At 43.7% G+C, this 23,217-nt stretch overlaps 2 protein-coding genes across 4 annotated transcripts in view; both read right to left on the bottom strand.

The window, feature by feature from the left end:
- Window positions 1-6,753, bottom strand: part of LOC135553405 (dynein heavy chain domain-containing protein 1) — a 47,078-nt gene extending 40,325 nt beyond the window's left edge. The window contains 14 exon segments of the mRNA XM_064985539.1: window positions 1,792-1,919; window positions 2,007-2,283; window positions 2,454-2,579; window positions 2,698-2,855; window positions 3,070-3,313; window positions 3,443-3,678; window positions 3,892-4,024; window positions 4,213-4,356; window positions 4,565-4,816; window positions 5,009-5,165; window positions 5,455-5,565; window positions 5,772-5,975; window positions 6,098-6,286; window positions 6,417-6,753. Of these exon segments, the coding sequence (XP_064841611.1) occupies window positions 1,792-1,919; window positions 2,007-2,283; window positions 2,454-2,579; window positions 2,698-2,855; window positions 3,070-3,313; window positions 3,443-3,678; window positions 3,892-4,024; window positions 4,213-4,356; window positions 4,565-4,816; window positions 5,009-5,165; window positions 5,455-5,565; window positions 5,772-5,975; window positions 6,098-6,286; window positions 6,417-6,643 (2,586 nt within the window). The 5' untranslated portion in view covers window positions 6,644-6,753.
- Window positions 6,754-9,087: 2,334 nt separating this feature from the next.
- On the bottom strand, window positions 9,088-21,672 carry si:ch211-149e23.4 (uncharacterized). 3 transcript variants are annotated; one of them, XM_064984842.1, is made up of 15 exons: window positions 21,497-21,672; window positions 19,087-19,416; window positions 18,340-18,648; window positions 17,072-17,365; window positions 16,785-16,941; window positions 15,113-15,282; window positions 14,507-14,794; window positions 14,116-14,285; window positions 13,844-14,006; window positions 13,244-13,528; window positions 12,598-12,760; window positions 11,683-11,843; window positions 11,406-11,481; window positions 10,096-10,129; window positions 9,088-9,966 (listed from the first exon to the last, which is right to left on the bottom strand). In XM_064984842.1, exons 1-15 carry the CDS (start codon window positions 21,561-21,563, stop codon window positions 9,733-9,735), a joined length of 2,901 nt encoding a protein of 966 aa, XP_064840914.1. In that variant the 5' UTR covers window positions 21,564-21,672; the 3' UTR covers window positions 9,088-9,732. The 3 variants fall into 3 exon arrangements, with proteins under 3 accessions (XP_064840914.1, XP_064840916.1, XP_064840915.1); XM_064984844.1 differs by having other exon boundaries at window positions 9,088-9,891; window positions 11,638-11,843; XM_064984843.1 differs by having other exon boundaries at window positions 9,088-9,894; window positions 11,638-11,843.
- Window positions 21,673-23,217: the final 1,545 nt, after the last annotated feature.

Raw genomic sequence — 23,217 nt, forward strand, 5'->3', positions numbered from 1 at the left:
TCTTGGGTACAGGAAAAATTGTGTCCATCTTGAAGCATGTGGGGACAGCAGACTGAGAAAGGGAGAGATTGAATATGTCCGTAAACACTCCAGCCAGCTGATCTGTGCCTTGCATGGTTAACACTCTTAAATGTCTTACTCATGTCGGTCACGGAGAAGGAGAGCCAACAGTCCTTGGTAGCGGGCCATGTCGGTGGCACTGTGTTATCCTCAAAGCGGGTGAAGAAGGTGTTTAGCTTGTCCGAAAGAAAGACATCGGTGTCTGCGACGTGGCTGGTTTTCCCTCTGTAGTCCGTGATTGTCTGTATACCCTACAACATACATCTTGTGTCTAAGCTATTGAATTGCAACTCCTTTGTCTCTATACTGATGTTTTGCCTGTTTGATTGCCTTACAAAAGGAAATAACTACACTGTATTCTGCAATATTCCCAGTCACCTTGCAATGGATAAATGCTGTGGTTCGCACTTTCAGTTTTGCGCAAATGCTATCATCAATCCACGGTTTCTGGTTAGGGTAGGTTTTAATATTAACAGTGGGTACAACATTTCCTATACACTTCCTGTTAAACTTAGTCACCGTATCAGTGTATTCGTCAATGTTATTCTCTTAGGCTACCCGGAACATATTCCAGTCCGCGTGATCAAAACAATCTTGAAGCGTGGATTCCGATTGGTCAGACCAGCATTGAATAGTCATTAGCATGAGTACTTCCTGTGAGTACTTTCTGTCTATAGGATGGGAGGAGCAAAATGGAGTTGTGATCAGATTTGCCGAAGGGGGGGGGGGGGGCGGGGGAGGGCCTTGTAGGCATCCCGGAAGTTGGAGTAGCAGTAGTCGGGCGTTTTAGTAGCGAGAGTACTACAGTCAGTGTTGATAGCAAATTTGAGGAAAACGCTACCAAAGTTCTATGTTAAAAATCCCATGCAACAATTAAATGAGGCCCGAGGATATGTGGTTTCCAGTTTGCATAAAGTCCAGTGAAATTATTTGAGGGCCGTTGTGGTAATGGCTTGAGGAGGAATATACACGACTGTGACTATAACCGATGAGAATTTTCTTGGGAGGTAATATGGTTGGCATTTGATTGTGATAACATACATGAACTCCAGTCTTTTTGTTCACCCAACCTAGAATACCTCACAATCACAACATGAGTAGTTAATCATGAAACATACACCTCCGCCCTTCTTCTTCCCGGAGAGATATTTATTCCTGTCTGCGCGATGAACTGAGAACCCAACTGGTTGGACGGACTCATAGACAGTATATCCCGAGAGAGCCATGTTTCCGTGAAACAGTATGTTACAATCCCTGATGTCTCTCTGGAAGGAAATCTTCGCCCTGAGCTCGTCAACTTTATTATCCAGGGACTTAACATTAGCGAGTAATATACTCAGAAGCAGTGGGTGGTGTGCGCGCCTCCTGAGTCGGACTATAAATTCTCTTCAAATACCTCTTCTCCGCCAGCTGTGTTTGGATCAGCCTCTGGAATCAGTTCAATTGCCCTCGGGGGTACGAACAAAGGATCCGATTCGGGAGAGTCTTATTCCTGGTCGTAATACTGGTGAGTTACCACCACTCTGATATGCAAAAGCTATTCCCGGCTGTATCTAATAACAAATAACAAAAAAACAATACTGCAAAGTTGCCTAGGGTCTAGAAGTACGGCTGCCCTATATCGGCGCCATTTTCTATTTCAATAAGCATACTAGGTTCCTGCTATCACTTATTATTAGTATGTTGTTAATCAACCTAGAGGCTATTAGAATAGAGCAACCAGACAGACACCTTGCTGAAGAGCAGCAGCCTCCACTCTTGGATCTGGGAGGTGGATACAGTCATCAGTTCCCACAGTCCTTTGCGAGCTTCCATCTTCTGCTTGGCTGTGGTTACAAAAGTTAAATCCAGAGGGTTTCCTACAGAGGGAACACAGATAAGAGAGTGTGGAAGGTGCGATGTAAACACAAGGCAGGCACCATCCTTCAGTCCCTCTCTCATCTCACCTCTGAGACTTTTACTTGTCCTGCTGAGCTCTGTCAGGCGAGCAGAGACAGCATACACCTGTCTGCACATGATCTTGAGCTTGTTGAGCATCTGAGCAGCATTCTGAGTGGGGTCCAGATATGGTCCAGAGGTGGCTTTGGTCACCATCTCGTCCAGGTCGTGGGCCAGGGAGGAGAAGGTGTTGTCCAGGGTGTCAGCCATGGAGGGAAGACGCTGGCACACTGTATCTGCTCCCTGCTTCAGGAGAGGAACAAAAATGTCCCACAGGTCCAGCATCTAAATACAGGGGGAGGGGTGGATAAACACACAACATTTGGAAATGCACTGCGATATCTATGTGAATAAAGCAATAAAAACAACAATATCTGTAGGTAGCTCTTCTTGTGATGACTCAAAATAAGTACAAGGAAATGATTCAGACATATCAAAAGCTATGTGTTTAAAACCTGTTCCTCCAATAACAGCTCATCTGGTGTCATCTGTCTGTAGTTGGTTCGAACGGTTTCCTGGAGAGAGTGTAGGTACTCTAGTTGATGTTGCATGTCATCAGACATTTTCGCACAGCGTTTCACCTGAGGGAAGAAATCCAATGGGGTCGATAAAATATACACTATTGATTTAAGGAAGAAAATATTTATTAGATGACTATGCACAGCAATAACTACAGAAAGGTGCATGTGTAGGCAATACCATGCTGGCATAGTGGGTGAAGTCGTTGAAATCTGTGGGTTCGACCCTAAGACCTTCCACAGCTCTCTTCAGTTCTAATATCAAGTTCTCTGAGCGCAGCTTCAGCTCCTCATTCAACAGAGTCAACACATCCTCCTCTATGGAGTTCAACAGAGGCCCTGCGTGGAGAAACAAAACCACACATTCAGGATTCTTCCCAAATGGCACCCTATTCAGGGCACTACTTTGACTAGGGCCGATGTGCAGGGCCGCACAATCATAACGAAAGGTCCCCAGTCATACCAGTAAAACACTGTCACACACATGCAGTAACTAAGTTGGCCTAAAGTCACGCAGCACATGCAACCAAAAAACACCAGCACACCCACACACCTATCTTCTCCTGGATTTGGGAGCAGATGACGATGAGCAGCTTGTTGGAGGTAGTGAGAGAGGGGGGCACTGTGCGCACCCTGTCAGTCCAGAAGCGCACCTTCTGAATGTGCTCCTCGTAGCGTAAGGCAGGCATGCCCCTCATGGTCTCCAGAGAAGCTGGACTCCATTGGCTGGTAAACAGATGAATGTCAACCAACCAGGAGAGTCCCTCACACAGCTGCTGGATCTCAAGCCCAGCCTCCTGTGGGTCAAGGGAGAATCAACAAACAATCCATTATTCAGAAACCAAACACGATGAAAGGATAGTGAGTGCATCGTTGTAGAGCCTTTCAGGGATCCATTCAGATGGATGGCAAAAAGTGTGAATGACCTGTGAGATCCTGGCTTGCTCTCTCTGGACCTCCTTAGCCCCAGCATTGAGGCTGAGCTGCCATTCCAGCTGTTTACTGGACAGGGGGTAGTACTGCCCTCTCAGCCTCTGGCCCTGGACCATCAGAGGGGTCAGCTTGGGCAGCACCAGCCTGGGAGCTGATAGAACACAATGAGGCTCCCGCTTGGAGGAGAAGCTGCTGACACCAGTCGGCTCACTGTCCTTCTCCCCAAAAGCTGAGAACCATGCACATACAAACACAGGCGATGAGCGTAAGAAAATATATATCTCTGCCTATTTTTTGTTTTTGTGCTTCAACTTGTGTTTACCATGAATTAGACATTTTTCCTGGGTAAGCCCTGTTATGGGATGAACAACATCTTTTATCAAATGATGGACTGTGGTACAACTGGGAAGATAAAATAATCTCCTGTCCTGTTCAGCTTTACCTGTGATACAATTAGTTCCACTGGTACAGGCCAGGCTCAGGTCAGGGCTTAGCTCCTGAGCAGCACTGGTGAGGGAGGTGCTGGCAGACACACTCTCCTTGGCATCAAGACAGTAACTACAAGTGTCAAATACCTACAAGAGCAAAACCACATTAGTATGTAAGACTCGCTGGGACACATAACTGGGAATTCTGTGCCGAGTTAATCACAACCTTGACCTAATTGAATGTCTGCATCCCAAATGGCACCCTATTCCCTATATAGTGCACCACCTTTGACCAGAGCCCATCCTTCAGTGTGTGGTTAATTGAATGATCTCACCTGAAGGGCAGAGTTTGCGACTGACAGCAGTGCCCCTTGCAGCACCTCCTGGAACAAGTGCATGGGTGGGAACAGAGTTGGCTGACCGTCTGCTCCGAATATCAGCTCTGCTTGGAACAGACTCCCCTGCTGTGGCTGCACTCTCTATCAAGAAACATGGAATCAAAAATATCAATACCATTACCAGCAAACCTTTCATTAACATGATGATGCAAGTCCCAAATGTCACCATATTCCCTACATGATCCACTACTTGTACCATGGGCCCTAGTCAAAGGTAGTGCACTATATATGGAAAATGGTGCCATTCGGGATGCAACCATTGTTATTTTATGCTCTTCTTTCTCTTCACCTTCATGACGTTGTTGAGGAAAGAAGTGACCTCTCGGTGGGCGATTGTGACGATACCCTGCACGATCATATGATCGGCCAGGGCGGCCATATTTCCCAGTTGCTGCAGGACGTACTCTGCCTGGCCCAGCTCCTTCCTCAGGTCCCTCAGATGAGCCAGCTGGAGGTACAGGGGCTGGCTGCGCTGGCTAAGCTGGGAGCGTTCAACACGTAACTGCAGCTCCTGGTGAGCCCCATAGCTGTCCTCCTGGACCTGGAAGAAGGTATTTTATTAATCTATATGAAATGGAAATGTGTCTTCTGCTGTACCCAACCCCTCTGATATCCACACACAAACACACTTTAGAGAGAGGGATGGAGACCAACAGGCCAAGCTCTTGGCTGTGTCAGGCCTAGCAGTCAATTTGCGTTCCTCTTTCTAAGGATAAGAATATTAGTTACAAACCATGTTGAGGATGAGAGCACGATACTGCAAGAATATCTCAAGAAGCCTGCGGCACTCCTGGTTCTTTTTCATGAGGGCATTCTGGAAGTCCAGAAGGGTGTAGGTCTTGCATTCATCCTGTGGCAACCAATGAACCCCTTTCAGTTCTTCAATCAGTCTGAAAACAGCAACAAAAAAGTATTTAACACTGTGCGCATTTCAACATAAATAAAAAAACTATTTCAATGTTAATCATGGACCAAAATGAACAATAAGGTCCCATGTGCATGTGACTGTAATGTTGATGTACAACACTATTGTCTGCATCCCAAATGGCACCCTATTCCTATATAGTACATTTATTTTGACCAGAGCCATGGGCTCTGCCATTGCACTGGTCAAAAGTAGTGCACGAAATAGGGAATAGGATGTCATTTGGGATGCAACAATAATGTGATGCAGAATACCTGGAGAATTGAAAGAGAGCGTCTCTGAACTGGGGTACAGCCATGAGTAGCAGGCCCTGCAGTACTTCACCCTTCCTCTGCAGAGTGATCTTACACACACTTCTATGCCACCTGTGACACGCAACAGCAACATAAAGTTGACAAAGAAAATAGTTTTAATGAAGAGAGAGAATTGCAACTCACCAAAAAAGTGACATGATACAATACATGTGGACAGTTAAGATGTGTTCCAAAGTCTGTCCCCTATGAGCCCTGGTCAAAAGTAGTGCACTGAAGGGAGGGAATAGGGTGCCATATGGAATACAATCGTAGCCTACCTGATGAATGCCTTACGAAGTAAATAGTCCCTGAAAAATGGGATATCCTGCAAGGCTCTCCACAGTATGGCCTCCCGATGCCACTCTGCCAGAGAAAGGAGCCCAGCACTGCATCCATCCTGCACATGCAGCACAGCGGAGGGGGAGAAGATGAAGTGCTCAGTGCCTGCTCTATTGGGGGGGACCACACGAAGGTCATACGGTCTAAAAAAAAGAAAGAAAACACATCCAATGAACAAATTGTATCTGCAAAATAGTGTGAATGCTACAGAAGACTGGCAAAGCCAGTGTTATTACCCTATGGCATTGGCTATGGTGTTCACTACCTGAATGGGCCATTGTTCACAGCTTGCAAGTGGAAAAACTGAAGCTTTCCCAGATGTCTTTTCTTTGCAAAGATTTCCACCACCTCTGTGCCAGTCAGAGGCTCTCTGTGCTTGACATATTTTCTGTCTTCTGTCTCCTTGTCTTGATCAGCCATCTTTACCTGGGACACGTCTCCATGATCTGTAATGCTGAATCAACAATGGACACACTACTAAATGTGCTATCTGAATGTGCTTTTTATTTTTTTGAAAGACCAATGTCACATTTGAACACGAGTGAAATGAAGCAGCAAACACACATGCTCACTGCTTAACCTACCTGTCCAGAGCAGATTCCTCAAATGACACCTGAGTAGCTTTGACAGGGATATCAGTCCCCAGCGCTGAAGCGATCAGACAAGGTCCCTCCATCCACAGTGACTCCCCCATGGCCAGCTCAGGACCCACCTCTGCCACGAGGTGAGGGAGCTCCACCATGGACAGAGGAGTGGGAGCAGGGGAGAGGTTTCCAGTGCTAAGGGCTCGACCTGGCTGGGGCTCATACATGAAGGCTGGTGAGGAGACATGGTGCTCCTGAGACTCCAGTGGTGGTAGTGAGAGAACAGAGGCCACATTTGCTGCTGGGATAGAGTCATTTTTCCTCCCTCTGTGATCCAGTGAACCATCCCTTGGCCTTGCTATGCCTCTTGCACGGGTCCTGTGTTGACTATCTCTTTTTGGAGCAGGCATAATTGTAGGTTGTTTTGTATCATTAGTTCTGCCACAAAACTCCAAAGCTTTAGCGACTATTTGCTGAGATCATCTTCATATTCCTCTGTTGAGCCCAACTCTGGAAAAAAACTCCTAAGAATTCCTGCCATAAATGAGGAAAAGAGCACAACCTCTCATTTAAAGGGATGAAAGATTGTGCAGATAAAATATAGTTAAGGCTAGAAACTTAGTCGTGGCCTCCATTATCTTTGACAGCTGAACTTTTTGAGGGGCACGATAAGATATTAGAGAAGATACAAAAACAGGAAATACCTCGACAGCTTTGCTACCTGTTAGTTAGCAAGCGTTACCGTTAGCAATGATGACTCGAATGCAAAAAAATCAATGCGTGTAAAAGTTGATTTTATGGGGGGGGGGAAGTTGGAAGGTAGCTAGCAATCTAAGATACCTTGCATGTATATATACGTGTACATTTAGATAGGAAAAGGGCTAACTAGCTTTATTAAATATCTAACTTTTCAAACGTTCTCACCTGTACCGTGAAATTGATCCCCTGCAAAATATCAGCAGGTCTCGTTCCCATAGTTACATGGGACGCAACGTCAACGTTTATGGCCCATATTGTGGGCTCTCGTATGTTCCACAAGGGAGCGCTAGAAGATGCAACATTAGTTATTGGAGAAACTGCCATGAGTGTGACATATTGTTTTTGTCCATACATTAATAAATGCTCATAATAGACACAGGAAAACCTGGCTCCCTGTAGATGATCCAAGCTTATCATTTTAAAAGGCTAATTGATCATTAGAAAACCCTTTTGCATAGCTGAAAACTCTATTTCTGATCAAAGAAGCAATAAAACTGGCCAACAGACATGTTGAGTATCTGGAGCATCAGCATTTGTGGGTTCGATTACAGGCTCTAAGTGACCCAAAACATTTGAACGGTAGTGTACATTGTTACATCATGCTAATAAAGCAAATTGAATTGGAGAAAGAGAGAGCGAGAGTCAGAAATATTTGTGATGCTTTCATAATCCAAGTTTGTGCAGACTTTGATTTCTAATGTTGAACTCACAGGACAAAAAGGGCCCACTGGTTTTTATATCATACATAACCTGGCAGTCACTATAATAAGGACGTACACATTTTAATTAACTTCAATTTACACAATTTAACATGGACTAACCCTGTACCAGAATTTAAAATGCATTATTCACTAACAGAGTAGTATAACCCTAGGGCAATTGAGTTAATTGCCACAGTTTTGGTTAAGAAAAATACACTACTAAAAATACACTACTAATACCTTACTAGCATCGGTATGAAGAAAATTGCCACATCACACATTTATATTAAATTCCTTACAGAAAGGTGCAGTCTGTATTAAAATGTTGCAAAACCTGATTTCTCTCGGGTGAGAATACATTTTACTGCTCTTCTGCAAGTGATGAGGTGAGCTCTATTAGTAGTGTCTTATTTCCATGACACATGGAAGAAATTCATTCTAACTGTGTGGTGTGAGTGTCTGGACGTGTTTTATTTTACCTTTATTTAACTAGGAAAGTTAGTTAAGAATGATGGCCTAGGAACAGTGGGTTAACTGCCTGTTCAAGGGCAGAACGACAGATTTGTACCTTGTCAGCTCAGGGATTTGAACTTGCAACCTTCCGGTTACTAGTCCAACGCTCTAACCACTAGGCTACCCTGCCGCCCCTTAACTATATGTAAACAGTATAACTTTAGACCGTCCCCTTGCCCATACCCGGGCCAGGGAACCAGGGACCCTCTGCACACTGCACACATCAACAACAGTCACCCTCGAAGCATCGTTACCCATCGCTCCACAAAAGCTGCGGCCCTTGCAGGGCAAAAGGGGAACTACTACGTCACCGATTGAAACGCTATTTAGCGCGCACCGCTAACTAAGGTAGCCGTTTCACATCCGTAACATATACTTGTGCGGACCAAAAGTCCCCACAAGAATACTAAACAACCAAAAATTTACCAACTAGGGGACATTTTGTTAGTCCCCATATGGTCAAATGCTATTTCTAGGGGTTTTAGGGTTACGGTTAGAGTTAGGTTCAGGAGCTAGATTAGGTTTTGGGGTAAAGGTTAAAGTTTAGGGGTTCTGGAAAATAGAACTTTGAGTGGGACTGAATTGTGTGACCACAAAAGTTTAGTTATACAAGAATGTGTGTGTATGTACGTGCACACACTTGTGTCAATTAATTTAGTCTTAAACCTGTAAAACAAAGCAGGTTTAACAACAAGATACACATTTACACTACTTTTATTGATAATGCTCCAGATTTTACAACATCAGATAACCAAAATGAATAACCTTTTAAAGTTCAGCATAATACAAAACAGTCAAACAAATAGAAGCTACGCTCAACGTAATTTCTGAGTTTTACAATACATTTCTTTACAACACATTGCAATTATTTAAAACACCAATGCATGAAATATACCAATAAACAAAACTAAAAATGATGAAAAATTCACAAAATAATGCATTTGAATGACTTGGCATTAGGAGAAGCTGCATCATGCACCACGTAAGAGCGATGCAGAATACTGTAGCGTGGACTCCAACATATAGTAGAAGCCCGTGGTTGTGTCTAAAGTCAAAATCTGGCTAATGATCGAGAAATTGAAAAAAGAAAAAAAGTTGATCCATGTCATGAGTCCATCTATGTAATGTATCTGTATCTATGTAATGTTTTTGCACCATGGAATTTAGGGACCAAAAGTCTCTGATATCCTGGTCAAGTTTTTTAAATGCATGTACTGTGAGTATGTGTTTTTTTAACTGGCAAATAAAATAATTCAGTCTCAAATGGCACCCTATTCCATATACCGTGCACAAGTAGTGCTCTATATAGGTAATAGTGTGCCAGTAGGGACACACCCTGTCATTTACACAGTGGATCTGGCATCAATGACAATAGAGTAGCTGAGCAGCTGGTTGTACTCCTGGCCTCGTCCTCCTGGTACTGTCACTGCTGTCTTTCCCTTCCTGAGCTCTGGAGAGCACAGTTCCTGGGTCAGAGAGGTCAAGGGTGCCAGCGACTCCCGCTTCTTACAGGAGTTCAGTGACCAGAGAAGATAGTAGACAGGGGTACAAAGCACATTCAAATGTTGAATAAAGACCTATGGATAGAAGCTACAAGAATAGATGAATGAAGGCAAGAGGACCATTCTCAATAATTCAAAGAATGCATAATGTTTTTTTGAGAGCTCAACAGCTCGAGAAAAATTGTAAGAAAGATTGATACTAACCTTAGATGTTAGGCGTTCTCCTCCATTTATTTTGCTTCAAAACAAATTAACAATTAATTTTCAGTTGTGTTGCAGTGGCAGACAGACAGCTTCTAAAATTGTCAAATGATTTTGATGTTTTCATACAGTTGGGTATCATCCTCACTAAGAAAGTTGTACAGCCAAACGTACCTGTATGGCCAAACTGCACCCCTTGTATGAGTGAACAGACTTCCACTGAGCCACTGAGTGTGTGAACTGTGAATGCATTATGTGACAGGAATATATAAGCAGAATGATGGTGACATCATCATTGATCTCTCTGATGTTAGAAGCAGTAGCTCTCCTCATCCATCATGATCCCTATGGCACCAACCAGGCCAATGAAAACCTGCTCCTTTCAAAAAGTGTTCCTAGTGTTTGCGACCGGGAAGATGCAAATCCCGGAATAGCTATTCTCCTGGGGAGTCAGGTTCTCTGTGTACGTCTGTCGACTGTCTGACCTTCCCAAATTAGCCTGACAGGACCTTCCCACAGGAACCATGGATAATGGGACAGTGATGCTCATCGCACCAATGGCACCTTGACCAAATGTACTGACCAAAGACACAATGAATCAGCCTCTGAACAAACACGGACGTGGAATCTGTGTGTCTGTGTCTATATATTTACCATCCCTTTTCACACGAGTCCAGACAAAAAGGAACTTAGTCTGCATCCCAAATGGTACCCTAATACCTACACAATGCACTACTTTTGACCAGAGCCCTGTGGGAGAGTTATCAGATGATTTTAGAGACATTTGGGATCCCAAAGTGTATCCAAACACTGTGGTATTGACACACCTGTCTAATTATCTGATCCGATCCAATGACAGAAACAAGAGATCACTGCTTTATGCAGTTCTCATTCCAAGCATTGTGACTGGGATTGAATTACAATATAAATTCTCCAGCTGTGAAGTTTTTGAATAGCTTTTCTTACTTCCAGAGTAGTCACTCAGAGTTAAGCCCTATGATAACGTTAAACCAAAAATAAATCTGTTGTCTTAACCACAGAGACAGAAAGAATCAGACTGTGTGAGTTGTGTGGCAGAGCTGTGGTGGCAGATGTACCCGTCTGCTCCAGCCACAGAGCATCCTGTTTGTGAATAGCTCTGTGCTACTTTGGTCATGCTAAGCTGTAGTAACCCTCAGACGCACAGACCTGGTTTACTGTTTGTCATCTGCCAACATGCTGGTTGCCGGAGTGCTACCTGTAAACATGTCACCTGCTGAGTTGCTGTTAGTCTGTCTGTCACCTGCAGGAGGCCTTCGTACTGATCGACTCACCAGAAAACACACATAGTGACGATGAGGAGGATCGTGATGGCTGCAGCCGAGGAGAAACCAACGATGAAGACAATCACTGCACAAACACACAGGAGAAAGACATCAGGTAACACAAAATGGAAGTAAATGGAATGGAACACCTGTTGTAAATGGAAGTAAATTCAAATAATGGCAAAATTATAGTATGCCAATCATTTTTGGATGTTCACCAGTAAGCATTGAAATATCTTACATATTGTTGTTTCACTGATGCATGATAAGGTGAGTGTACACTCACTGAGCTGTTTATCTTCACTAGTGACCTCCACTTGAATGAGGACCGAGGCCTGATGGTGGTAGAAAGAGGCTTGGCAGGTGTAGAGGCCCGCCTCCCGCTCCGTGACCTCTGAATGGAACAACAGAGCCCGACCATCCATCTGGACCAATGTGCCATCATTTCTTCAACACGCAGCAGGACACAGAAAGTCATTACATAGTACACACGTTTGTCTGATCTGTTTATCATCTAAGTGGCAAAGACGACAGTCATGAAGAGAGAATAAGATAAGCGTGGAAGGTGGAAAATTGCTACCACAACACTTTTTGGTCATTAAAAAAAAAACTGCAACATCGCGTGATAAAAATCTAATGAGACATTGTATTTCGTATTTATACTTAGGTGTATCCCTAAGTAACTATCATCACCTTAGCAGAAATGAACACAGCTTTACCCAGAATAGCTTGACAGAATAACTCCTAACACAATTTATACGAGTCTCAGCATGGGGGGGCAGGAGAGTGTCAGGACCTCTGAAGATATACTGCTTCATAAGTCACTCATTGTCCCTGATAAAAGGGTTCTTTAGTGGAACCTACCGCATGGCCTGCCAGTCAGGACAACCTTCCCCGGGCCCCACAGCACAGAAGTCCTGATAGTATCTTAATATGACATAATAGCAGCTTTACGACACTGCACGTATTTGACTATCTAGTTAAAAGCTCTCATAAAACAATACAAATGAGAACTTCCATCTGGACGACAACAATGTTCGTACAAATGACCTCCCCTGTGTAGTGGTAATATTATCACAGACAGGGCCCTGCCCTACTCTGTCTTCCATCCTTCTGTAGCTCTCTCACTCAACCTCCACAGTTTAGAAGTTGTAGGAATGGAACATAGTAGTAAAAGAGAGTCTAGCAAAGAGTCTACTACCTCTGACAGGTAAGGCTATAAGTTGGCACACTGCCATAGACTTTGAGCAGGATCCTCTGGTTGTGGAAATTCTCCTTTAGGGACATTCGATGTATAACGGACTCGTCTCCATAAGGTTTGTACAGGGGAGTGGTTTGATTGAGTACTCTGACAGATGAGATGTCTAAGAAGGGGAAGGAGAAGTGGTCAACAGGGGGCAAAAAACAAATCACTCCCTAGATACATACAGTCAATAGACAGGTAGTTGCAGTTAAATGTTGAACAGGAGGTTGGAGCTTGGCATGCCTGGTAAGTACTGTACCTCAAAGAATGTCATGACAGAATTGTATACTCGTAGAAAAAAGGTGCCATCTAGAACCTAAAATATTTATTTACTGTCCCCATAGGAGAACCCTTTGAAGAACCCTTTTGGTTCCAGGTAAAAATAAACTTTGGGTTCCATGAACAAACCTTTTCAGAGAAACCAAAAAGAGTTCTACCTGGAATAAAATAAAGGTTTCTCCTATGGGGACAGCTGAAGAACCCTTTTGGAACTCTTTTCTCTAAGAGTATACAGAATGTATGTGTAGTATGACAAGTATATCATTTGTGGTGTTGGGTGCTTTATATATCTCATCTCTGTCTATCTATTCCCTATTACACTTACAGTATTTGGGGACATGGACTGTCCTCCTCTCCTTTAGTCCATGGTGATTTTGAATGAGACAGATCAGGTCCTGTCCCTCGTGGAGGGCCAGTGAAAACTCATAGGTGAGGTTGGTTAGCACTCTCACTCCTTCATACCCAGAGCGGAAGGAGATGTGGCCTGTGGCGTTGTCAGGTAGAACCCAAGAGAGGTGTGCTCCAAGCCTGTCCCCTCTGTACTCGCAGACAGCCAGCCACAGAGGAGATCCCCTCTGCCTCCCAACAAAAACACGCATCACAGGGGACTCTGAGGGAGGGACGGAGAGAGAGTGACAGTGTGTGGAGGTTGGATACAATGGATGCGTCCCTAAATGGCACCCTATTCCCTTTATAGTGCGTTACTTTGACCAGGGCCTAGAGGGGGAATAGGGTGTCATTGGGGACGCATAACTTATTGTGTAGATCAGTGGAGGCGATGACGGCTCATAATAATGTCTGGAATGTTATCAACCACATGCTTGATGTGTTTGATACCATTCCAGACATTATTATGAGCCATCATCCCCTCAGCAGCCTCTACTGGTGGAGATACATGGTAGCTACAAGTCATAAAGTAAATTACCCAGTCCACGCAGCAGTATCCCTGTTCTCTCTGGCTTCTCAAGACCCAGGTGATCCACCACACAGGTGACATTCTGACCAGAAAACATGGAAGTGGGGAACCTCAACACACTACGGACCGTCACAGAGCCATTGGCATGGAGCTCAGGCTGCCTGTGAACCTGCTAGCGAAACATATGACAGAGCGTGCAAATAATATCCAAATGAGTGCCGGATTTTTACTGTATCTATTTCACGGTTCCAAGCATCCTTTCATTTGTTTTCTCCCTTTACCTGCTCCTGCACCTCCATGAGCTGACTGGTACTATTGTCACTGTCCCAGTCTCCAAGACTCCAGGAGATGGTGGCAGCAGGTCCAACATTGTCCACAGTGCACTGCACCAGTGTGTATGCTACATCTTCCTCCCACTCAGAGCTGGACTGGATGGTGATGTTAGGAGGAGCTGCATGTAGATAGAACAGCGATATAGGATACATGTTCTCAATGTAAATAAAATAACAGATATAGGATACATGTTCTCAATGTAAATAAAATAACAGATATAGGCTACATGTTCTCAATGTAAATAAAATAACAGATATAGGATACATGTTCTCAATGTAAATATTTTTATTTTAACACTAGCACTTTAATTGATGGTGTTTGATGATTTTTTGAACATACCACACACAGGGAGTGTTATCTGTCTTCTCTCTGGCAACACAAACACAGTATGATCTATCACACACTCCATATTGAGCTCCTGGGCTGAGCAGGCAGGCAGTACTAACACACTGCTGACAGAATAGGTTCCATTATGGGATGTGAGACTGGACCAGGAGGGCCCAGACACACCCTCAGGTAGAACCCAGGACACATTGGCAACAGGGACGGAGTCTGTAGCCAGGCACTCAATGAATCTGTCACCCAGTCTGTCCTGGACATCAATCCTTATGCTTGGAGGAACAGTCACTAGCACACAGAGAGGAGAAGGGGCTGTAAACATGCTAATCACTTAACTTTACAGTTTGCAGGAAAAGAAAAAATGATTTATACTAACAATATTTATGATAGAAGTCACTTGTATTAACATATGCTGGCTCGCTACGAATTGCAGACTGACAGATATGGCTACCAGTTGTCAAATTATGAAGATGATATTTAGGTTGAATCCCAAATTATATGTAGTCTATATCCCAAACATTTTACCAGGGCCCATAGGCACTATATCAGGAACAGGGTGCCATTTGGGACGTAACCTATGATATGTAGACAAGGCTCTGCTCGTACCAGGCTGCTTGACATGTGGGTTAACGGTAATGTCCAGCAGTACAGATGCCCTGTGGCTGTAGTAGGAGGCCTCACACTCATACAGCCCTGCATGGTAGAGCTCGACAGGACCCTGCAGGGTTAGAGCACTGCCAAATACTGCCACACCCTCAGGGAGAGACTGCTCTTCTCTAGGAGACAACACAAGACAATACACTGTTAGCCACTCTCCAAAGGCAGAAGAGCAGCAGCTCGAAGAGCTTTGGTTCTCAGATAGTTAGATCCGGGGATAATGTCACCAACTTGGTGATTGTTGCTATTCAAAGTTGATTTTTTTTTAATCCAAAGCGTCTGGCTTCAGCAGGTACAGTATCTTCTCACGCCACAAACGCTGTGAGATAAAAGCTCAGACAGGATGTCGAATGGTGTCAGAGAGGATGGTGCGTTACCTACACCAACATCACGGGTGGTGAAATTACATTTAGAATTAGAAGATAGGTACTACCTAACTAACGTGTACTAGCTAGCTAGCTACATAAGCAACAGTGGTCAACATAAAGACCAGGACAATAGTCCAAACACTTAAAAGACACACCCTCTCCCCTCAAATTAAGTGGACACTTCTGATGACATACCATGACGTCTGACGAATACACACTTGCAGGGCAAGGAAGGACTTTTAAATGGACCGCCCTTGCCCGGAAATGTAACACTCGTTCATCCCTCGAGGATTGCGTTTTCAGCCACCGGTGGCTAGCTTGTGGGTGCTTTATATGCGCTACAGTCAATTATTATTACATGTCTACTTACATTAAATATATCATTATTAATATACGCCTACTGTATGATAGCAAATAAATAAATTAGCCTGTTTAACTGGCAGCAAAAGCAACATTACTTTTACGAGACGTGTTTGTGCCGTCATGTGCATTAGAAGCACAATTGTTTAACTTGTTTACACTTGTTTTTACACTTGTATATTGACTCCATATTGTCGTGGAGGCTTTCATTTTTGGCAGACTTCCTAGCGGATGTACAATCTTGGCGAATTGAATTATGGGGAGTTTCAGGTCCCGAAGTGAACATAATTGTACACTCGCTACTCGACTAAAAACAAGGGTTGAGTGGCTTACGTTGCAAACTTCCCTTGCTTGGCTAATCATTTGAACCGCCCGCCAAGATGGCGATGGGGATTCCCCCAAGGGCATACAATGTGTCTTTTAACTGTTTGGACCGCTGCCCCTGAGCTAGTTTTCCGACAACAAACGTCTAGTTACAGGTTGCACTTGCACATAACATTTGAGACGCATGCGCTTTGAGGTTCGCACAACTCGCGGTGTCAACCAGCACAATCTGCAGCTGGATGCTTCTAAACAAATGTGCAGGATGTGTGTGTCTAGTGCCTGTCTATCTTTCAACCGAACCTCTCACCACAGCTGCCAGACACAATGTGCACCCCTGTGTTAGTGATGCAAACACTAGTATTGTAAGAATAGCATAAATTAATGAAATTGCTAGAAAGCAAAACCTAATAGCAAACTTTGTTTTTTGTAACTGTACCCTGACCAATAACATTATCACAGCAGTTCCTTCATGGTAATGTTGTCCTTTATATGAGATGAACAGAAGTTACAATCAAGAGAGATCAACATACATCTTGTCTGTATTATGATAGTAATACAGGTATTCTTACTTGGTGCATACTATACTGTAACGTGGTACATCCCCAACGACCTCTAGCCCGATGGTGGTTTTGCTCTGTCCTTCCTCCAGAACCACTGACTCTACAGCCTGGTTCTTGTTGTTGCTGTCGGCCAACCTTGGGTTCTGCAGCCGAACAGCAGACAGAGCTACACAATAGGAAGTTAAAACACAAGATCCAACACAGAGTCTGTTATTAAGTAGAGTAAATGAAAAGCATTCTCCTAAAACCATACTTTTGGCTCCAAGTCCTCAAATTATAACTTGTGAAGTACTCACAGAATGCCGGCAAAGTGACGGTCCGAAGCTCTCCGTGTGGGAACTTGGGGTGGTCAAACAGGCAGGTGATGTTTTCCCCTTCATGAAGCTCAGCTGGGAAGCGGTATGACCTGACCCATGTGTCTGCTGCATCCATGACAACCTCCTTCTGTAGCATGGAACTGGCCTCCTGATTGGGCAGCACCAGGGTGATGTCAGCTCGGGGTCGCCCTCCGGCCGCACCACAGGCGACCACCCAGCACTTCTCCCCTTCCTCTAGAACCAGGTATGTCTCAATGGTCACATTGGGAGCCACTGCAGGCAGAGAGAAATTATACTTTTACATGAGCAGTTGGGAATGATCCATCAGTACAACAACCATCCTAAATCAAATGTCTGGGCCTCTAGGGCTGTGGTTTATATTTTTGAGAAGACTGAAGTGAAAGGATAGATTTATGAAAGATAAACACAAGGCTGCCATTATGTTTTAGGAGGAGAGTGCTAACTCTTCTCACCTGTTCCATCTGTCCAGCAGACCACAGCTGAGAGGACTACTGTGTGTTTGCATCCCAAATGGCACCCTGTGGGGCGCCATTTGGGCTCTGGTTAAAAGTAGTGCACTATATAGGGAATAGGGTGCCATTTGGGACGTAGCAGCACCCTATATCACGCATCTCGACTGACTGCGCATATAGAAAAACATCACTCTAATGCCGAAGACACTTTGATACTACCACATATGGATAAGGGAGGACATTTCTGTCATATGATAATCTTTGACATATGGATACAGGCTGTATATCAAAAATGTGTCTCCTAATGTGGTGGGGAGGGATATCTAAATGTGATGAGAATTCATTTACTGTGCAGTGTGATATGATGTATGATCTGTCTCTGATGCCACAGCTGATTGCGAGGGCTGACTCGTACAGCAAACACAGCCTTGATGAGAGACACAACACCTGGTACATGGTGGGAGTGGGGAGGTGAACACGTGGAACAACAGGCTGGGAGAAAGTAAAGGAAACATCTGTGCCAGTAAGCTATGAGCTCAAGGTGGTGCCAGTCCCAGTATGATGCAATATCTCCCGATCATTCTCAGACCTTGATTCTTAGCATCACATGTCAAATCCTTGCCCACAAAAGAGAGAATGCCAAGTACTGTACAAACAAACATACACATCAACAATGTGTCCCAAATCTTGTCACCCTTTCTGGTCAAAAGTGGTGCACTATAAAGGGAATAGGGTACCATTTAGGATGCAGGGTACGTGAGCTGGCAGGCTTACCGAAGGTCTCCACCCTCACTGTGACATGTGTGGTGGGGTCAGGCAGGGTTGGGTGCTGGACCACACAGGTCACCCTGTCCTGGTCCTGTAGGTGGGTGGGGAAGCGGAGAATGCTGGTCACAGTGGCAGTGCCATTGGTATAACTGGTGTTCCTCATCGCCACAGAGGAGTCGTCAGTAGGAGGGCTGCCGTTGATCTCCCAGCGAATCAAAGCCACAGGTTTACCATTGGTAGCTGAGCATGTGACTGACTGGTAGTGGGTAGCGTTGTCTGTGTCCTCTGTCACCACTGTGTAGATATCAGGTCGAGCTTCAAAACAAAAACATTAAAAGACATGAAGAGGATGATGCTGGTACGAGAAACATTTATGCAATGGATGTTTGTATGATTCTGTCTCTGTGATGACATTGCAGGTACAGTAAGGTAAGGATACAACATGCAATGATAATATTTTATCCAACCCCCCCTAATGGCATCATGAGGTCATGTATTATTTTGTTTCTCCTCTCTACCACCTAGGTGTTAGGTACTTTTCCATCATCCATTAGAGCCCCCCTTTGAATACTCTTAAAATGCATCCTTCCTTCCTCACTTCCTTGAATTAATCAATGATCTGACATGACATAATTGGTCAGAGCAATGCAATGGAAAGCTTGCTTACACCAATCTTGAAATCTCAAGAAGGGAATAAGGAAGGATGCATTTTAAGAGTATTCGAATTGGGCCATGTTCTTCAGTCAGGCTTACCCAGAACAGTGAGAAACATGCTGTTAGCGATCTCCTCTTCATCGGTGGCGAACACACATGTGTACTCCCCCTGGGCCTCAAGAGTAGACACCCTCATCTTCACAGTCAGATTGGTGGGAGAGGCTGGGGCGGAGAAGTCTGGGTCTTTGCTGAAAGCCTTGTTGTTCTTGTAGCCTGTTAATTTCTTCATCGATCGTTTCATTCTAGAGTCTGGGCGTTTCCATGAGGCTTCTGTGATGTCATTCGGTCCCAGGTACTGACAGCGGAGGAAGACATCCTCTCCAAGGATTCCAGTGACGTTACGGTCAATCTCCATGTCCTCCTCCATATCTGTGAGAAAAAAACATTATGATCGACATAAATTACTAGTAATTCAGTTATTTTGCGTCCCAAAGGGGCACCCTGTTCTCTATACAGTACACTACTTTTGACCGAAGCCATATGGGCCCTGTTCAAAAGTAGTGCACCATATAGGGTATAGGGTTCCATTTGGGATGCATCCTTAGCCACTCATATCTCAGTGGGATGCACTTTGGTTAATTGATGAGAAATTCCATAGATGTTGCTAAAAACAAACTACAGCAAATGTGATTTCTGTTGAGACTTCTATAAAAAGGGTTCCCTGTCTCTGAGTGTCCATCCCAAGCAGCTACTTGTGTACCAAATGGCACCATTTTACCTTTGGGTCCTGGTCAAAGGTAGTGCACTGTAAGGAATAGGGTGCCATTCAGGACGTAGCTACAGTCTGTCTCTAAGACATCAGTCACGATTAGGGGATGTTTCAGTGAAGGGGACATTTAATAAAGCAGCCTGACAGGTTTGAGTGTTGATAACAGCATGCAGAATCCAATGCATACCAACTCACTCCTCTCTCTGGTCTCTCTATTATGGAACACTTAAGGACAACGTTTTTATCTATTAGCCAGTGGAAACAGGAGGCATATTGAACTTGTATGACTCCTGAGCCGCCTAAGTGCCGAATGATGACAGATGAGTACATTGGGTAATGGGGAACACTCAATGGATACCCAGTCTAATACCTCACATCAACAATCCTGTAAAATATTGTCCTGTTAGGACACTTTGATGAGGACAACACTTACGTCTCCAACTATAAATACTCTGGCCCCCATCTTCGACCAAATAAATTCAGAGAATTCAATTCAGCAAGTGGTGAGGTGTTGTACATTACAACATATGGAAACAAACACAAAGTTGACAATATTCCAAAATGGCACTTATTAATTTGTCAAATAAACTTTATTAAGTCATGTAAGGATTGCGTGCATGTGTTTGTGAGAGAGAGGAAGAGGGAAAGAGAGAGAGAGAGAGATAGAGTGTGAGAGAGAGAAAGAGCGAGAAAGAGAGGGACAGCTCCACACAAATATATCTTGTCTTGTGGGTTTATGGTTCATAAAAATGGAAAAGGCATTACAAAGATTGCATATCTGAGGCACACTTAAAGGATGCACTGCAAATAATCACATAGCAACAGCCTAAAATACAAAATAATGTCCATTAGCACTTTTTCTGTGGCCCTAAGGCACTCTCTGTTTACAGGTTGGAGTGCTTTATGTAGTTTAGGCTACCCATGTACCATATAGGGTCAGTATATCGTAGCATAGTCATATGAAACTGCTGCGGTTTCATCTGGGCTTCTACACAACAGCAGGCGTTCACGTACATGGATGCTTGCAGATGATTCAATGTTCAGAGGGTAGCAAGACAACTGAAAATGTGTCACTTATATTGACAAAGAACTGCTTTTGATTCAACAAATAGATCAGTGTGGTGATGTAACTAATGCATTGAATGATGATGTGCTAGTGGTGACATCTGGGGATGGAAAGTCATACTGTTGGTGCAGTGGTTCTAACCTAGAGACCTATTTATTCCTCAGAGATGCTCATTCATCTACCAATTGAAAATACACACTGAAGTTCCTAAGTTCAGATCACACAGATCAAACTGTGATGTCTTTCTGACTAACAGAAAATATTGTCGACTAACAACACATAGGGATTTCCCCAAAAACACTCAGTGGAGCCATTGCAATACTATTAATGGTATCATTAAAGGTCATAAATTGCATTTAAAAGGTCATTAAAGCAACCAAAAGGGTTTTAATAGCTGACACCATTGGACAATCATAGCAGACTAACAGACAATATTGTAGTACAAACAGAAATAAAGCTATAGTCAAGATGAATTCAGAATATTTCAAATGGATTTTGCTCTTGGGTTTATTGCTTGTAAGCCTTTATAATTAGACTAATCAGGCAGCAAAACTATTGCATCTCTGTTCAGTGTAAAATTCCACAGGTTAATAAACAAGTCCTTAAGGGCTAGTAAACTCAACCCATAAACAGAACGGCACACTCACAGATGGATTATAACTCCTCAGACTTACCCAACATGTCCAAGCAGTGAGACACACTTAGGACAAAGCCCAAAATCAACAGCCCTGAGCATCCCATGGTGGTATCATTGAGAGTGAGGACTCAATTTGACTACAGCAAGTCTTCCTATGAGGGTATTTAAATGTGTGTGTTATGTGTGTGGTTGTGTGTGTGTGTGAGTGAGTGAGTGAGTGAGTGAGTGAGTGAGTGAGTGAGTGCAAGAGAAGCTGTCAGAATCAGCTGTAGAGGGTGTGTGCTCCAAACCTCTGAGCAGAGCTGTTTTTTAACAAACACACACCACACATACACAGTGTAGGTCTATGTTGTTTAGAACCACTTTACTCTCCTAGTGTCCTCTATGTTATTATGTGCACACATCTGTTTGAACAGGACTGCTTCTTCTATGGAGTAGTAGTTATTTCACTTCTCACTTAGTTGAAAACCAGTGTTTTGACTTCTTAGTAGTAGAAGCTGAATGTCATACTGCAGGATGTGTCTGTTCATCTCCTCGGTCACCTCATATAACATAGTTTCCCCGTTGCTCGCGACGATGCCATGCATCATTCAGCCCAGCTCAACTCTGCAGGAGTCCTCAGAGACAGACACAGCATATCTACACTGAAGTCAACTCACTGTTTCTCACCTGCTCCTCTGGAAATCCCTCACAAAGGCATTGTTTTATAACACAATATTTCCCACTAATTCACTTCATGGTTGTGTTTGCCTTTTAGTCAGACTTAGGAATTTACTAAACATAGTTTGTCATTAGAAATGTTCTGCAAGGAAAATCACAATTGGAAACAAAAATGGAGGAATTACTATGCACATAAAAACGACTTCAGTTCTCCAGCTGGCTACAGAATGTTTTACAAAAGCTGTGCTGCTGTACCTCAGGAACAAGTGTCTTCCAGAGTATGTGAATCATGCAGCAGAACTTGAATGAAGTAAGACCCTCTTCACACAATAGGCCAACTGGGAATCCTCCTCAGATTCAACAGCCTTCTTCCTTCCTCAGTGTCTCATTTTGCTAACTTTAATGTTACACCAATTTTCCAGGATCATTCTGAGATTTTATAAGACCAGAAAAGCAAAATATACAAAGACTTGACTACTTTGAAATTGTAAACATGTGGTCAACTGTTGGGCACTACTGTATGTAATGTAAGCTAATACAGTAGACACATCTTAGATGCTGCTACAGATCGATGAGTATTGTAGGCTTTGTTTATTTCACTAGCATTCCATCACATCTTTAGTAGTATGTTTCCTTTTTGCATTGTGGACTACACAATCAGCATCTTAGTAAATGTGTTTCCTGTCAAAGCTGCTGAACTTTTACTCACCCTCTGTGCTAGTTTTGGAGTATATCATAGTATTCTATTTGCAATGACACTAAATGAAATGACTTGAGTAAAAAATCTGTTGAGTCATCAGATAGTCTGTGTGGTTTGTTTGTAACGACATTTTGACTCATTCAGAGAGATAGAAAACAGTTTCACCCCACACAGCTGGTACTGACTGTAAGGTTGTAGCAGAAGCATCCTCTGGTTGTGTCAATGGACGATAACTTAATCTGGAAGACATCAGAAAATACATTGCACTTTGCATTATGTCAGATAAGTATTCTCTCGCTCTCTCTCACTCAATCATTCAAATACACACACACGCACACGCACACGCACACACACACACACACACACACACACACACACACACACACACACACACACAC

This window comes from Oncorhynchus masou, chromosome 13 (genome assembly GCF_036934945.1).
Source record: "Oncorhynchus masou masou isolate Uvic2021 chromosome 13, UVic_Omas_1.1, whole genome shotgun sequence".
Taxonomy (NCBI): Eukaryota; Metazoa; Chordata; class Actinopteri; order Salmoniformes; family Salmonidae; genus Oncorhynchus; species Oncorhynchus masou.

Coding starts and splice junctions, on each gene's coding strand:
- si:ch211-149e23.4 (XM_064984842.1), bottom strand. CDS start 21,563: ATGGGATGCTCAGGGCTGTTGATTTTGGGCTTTGTCCTAAGTGTGTCT. Junction 14,795..15,112: donor CCCACATGTCAAGCAGCCTG/GTACGAGCAGAG, acceptor TCTGTGTGCTAG/TGACTGTTCCTCCAAGCATA. Junction 9,967..10,095: donor GAGAACGCCTAACATCTAAG/GTTAGTATCAAT, acceptor TTCTATCCATAG/GTCTTTATTCAACATTTGAA.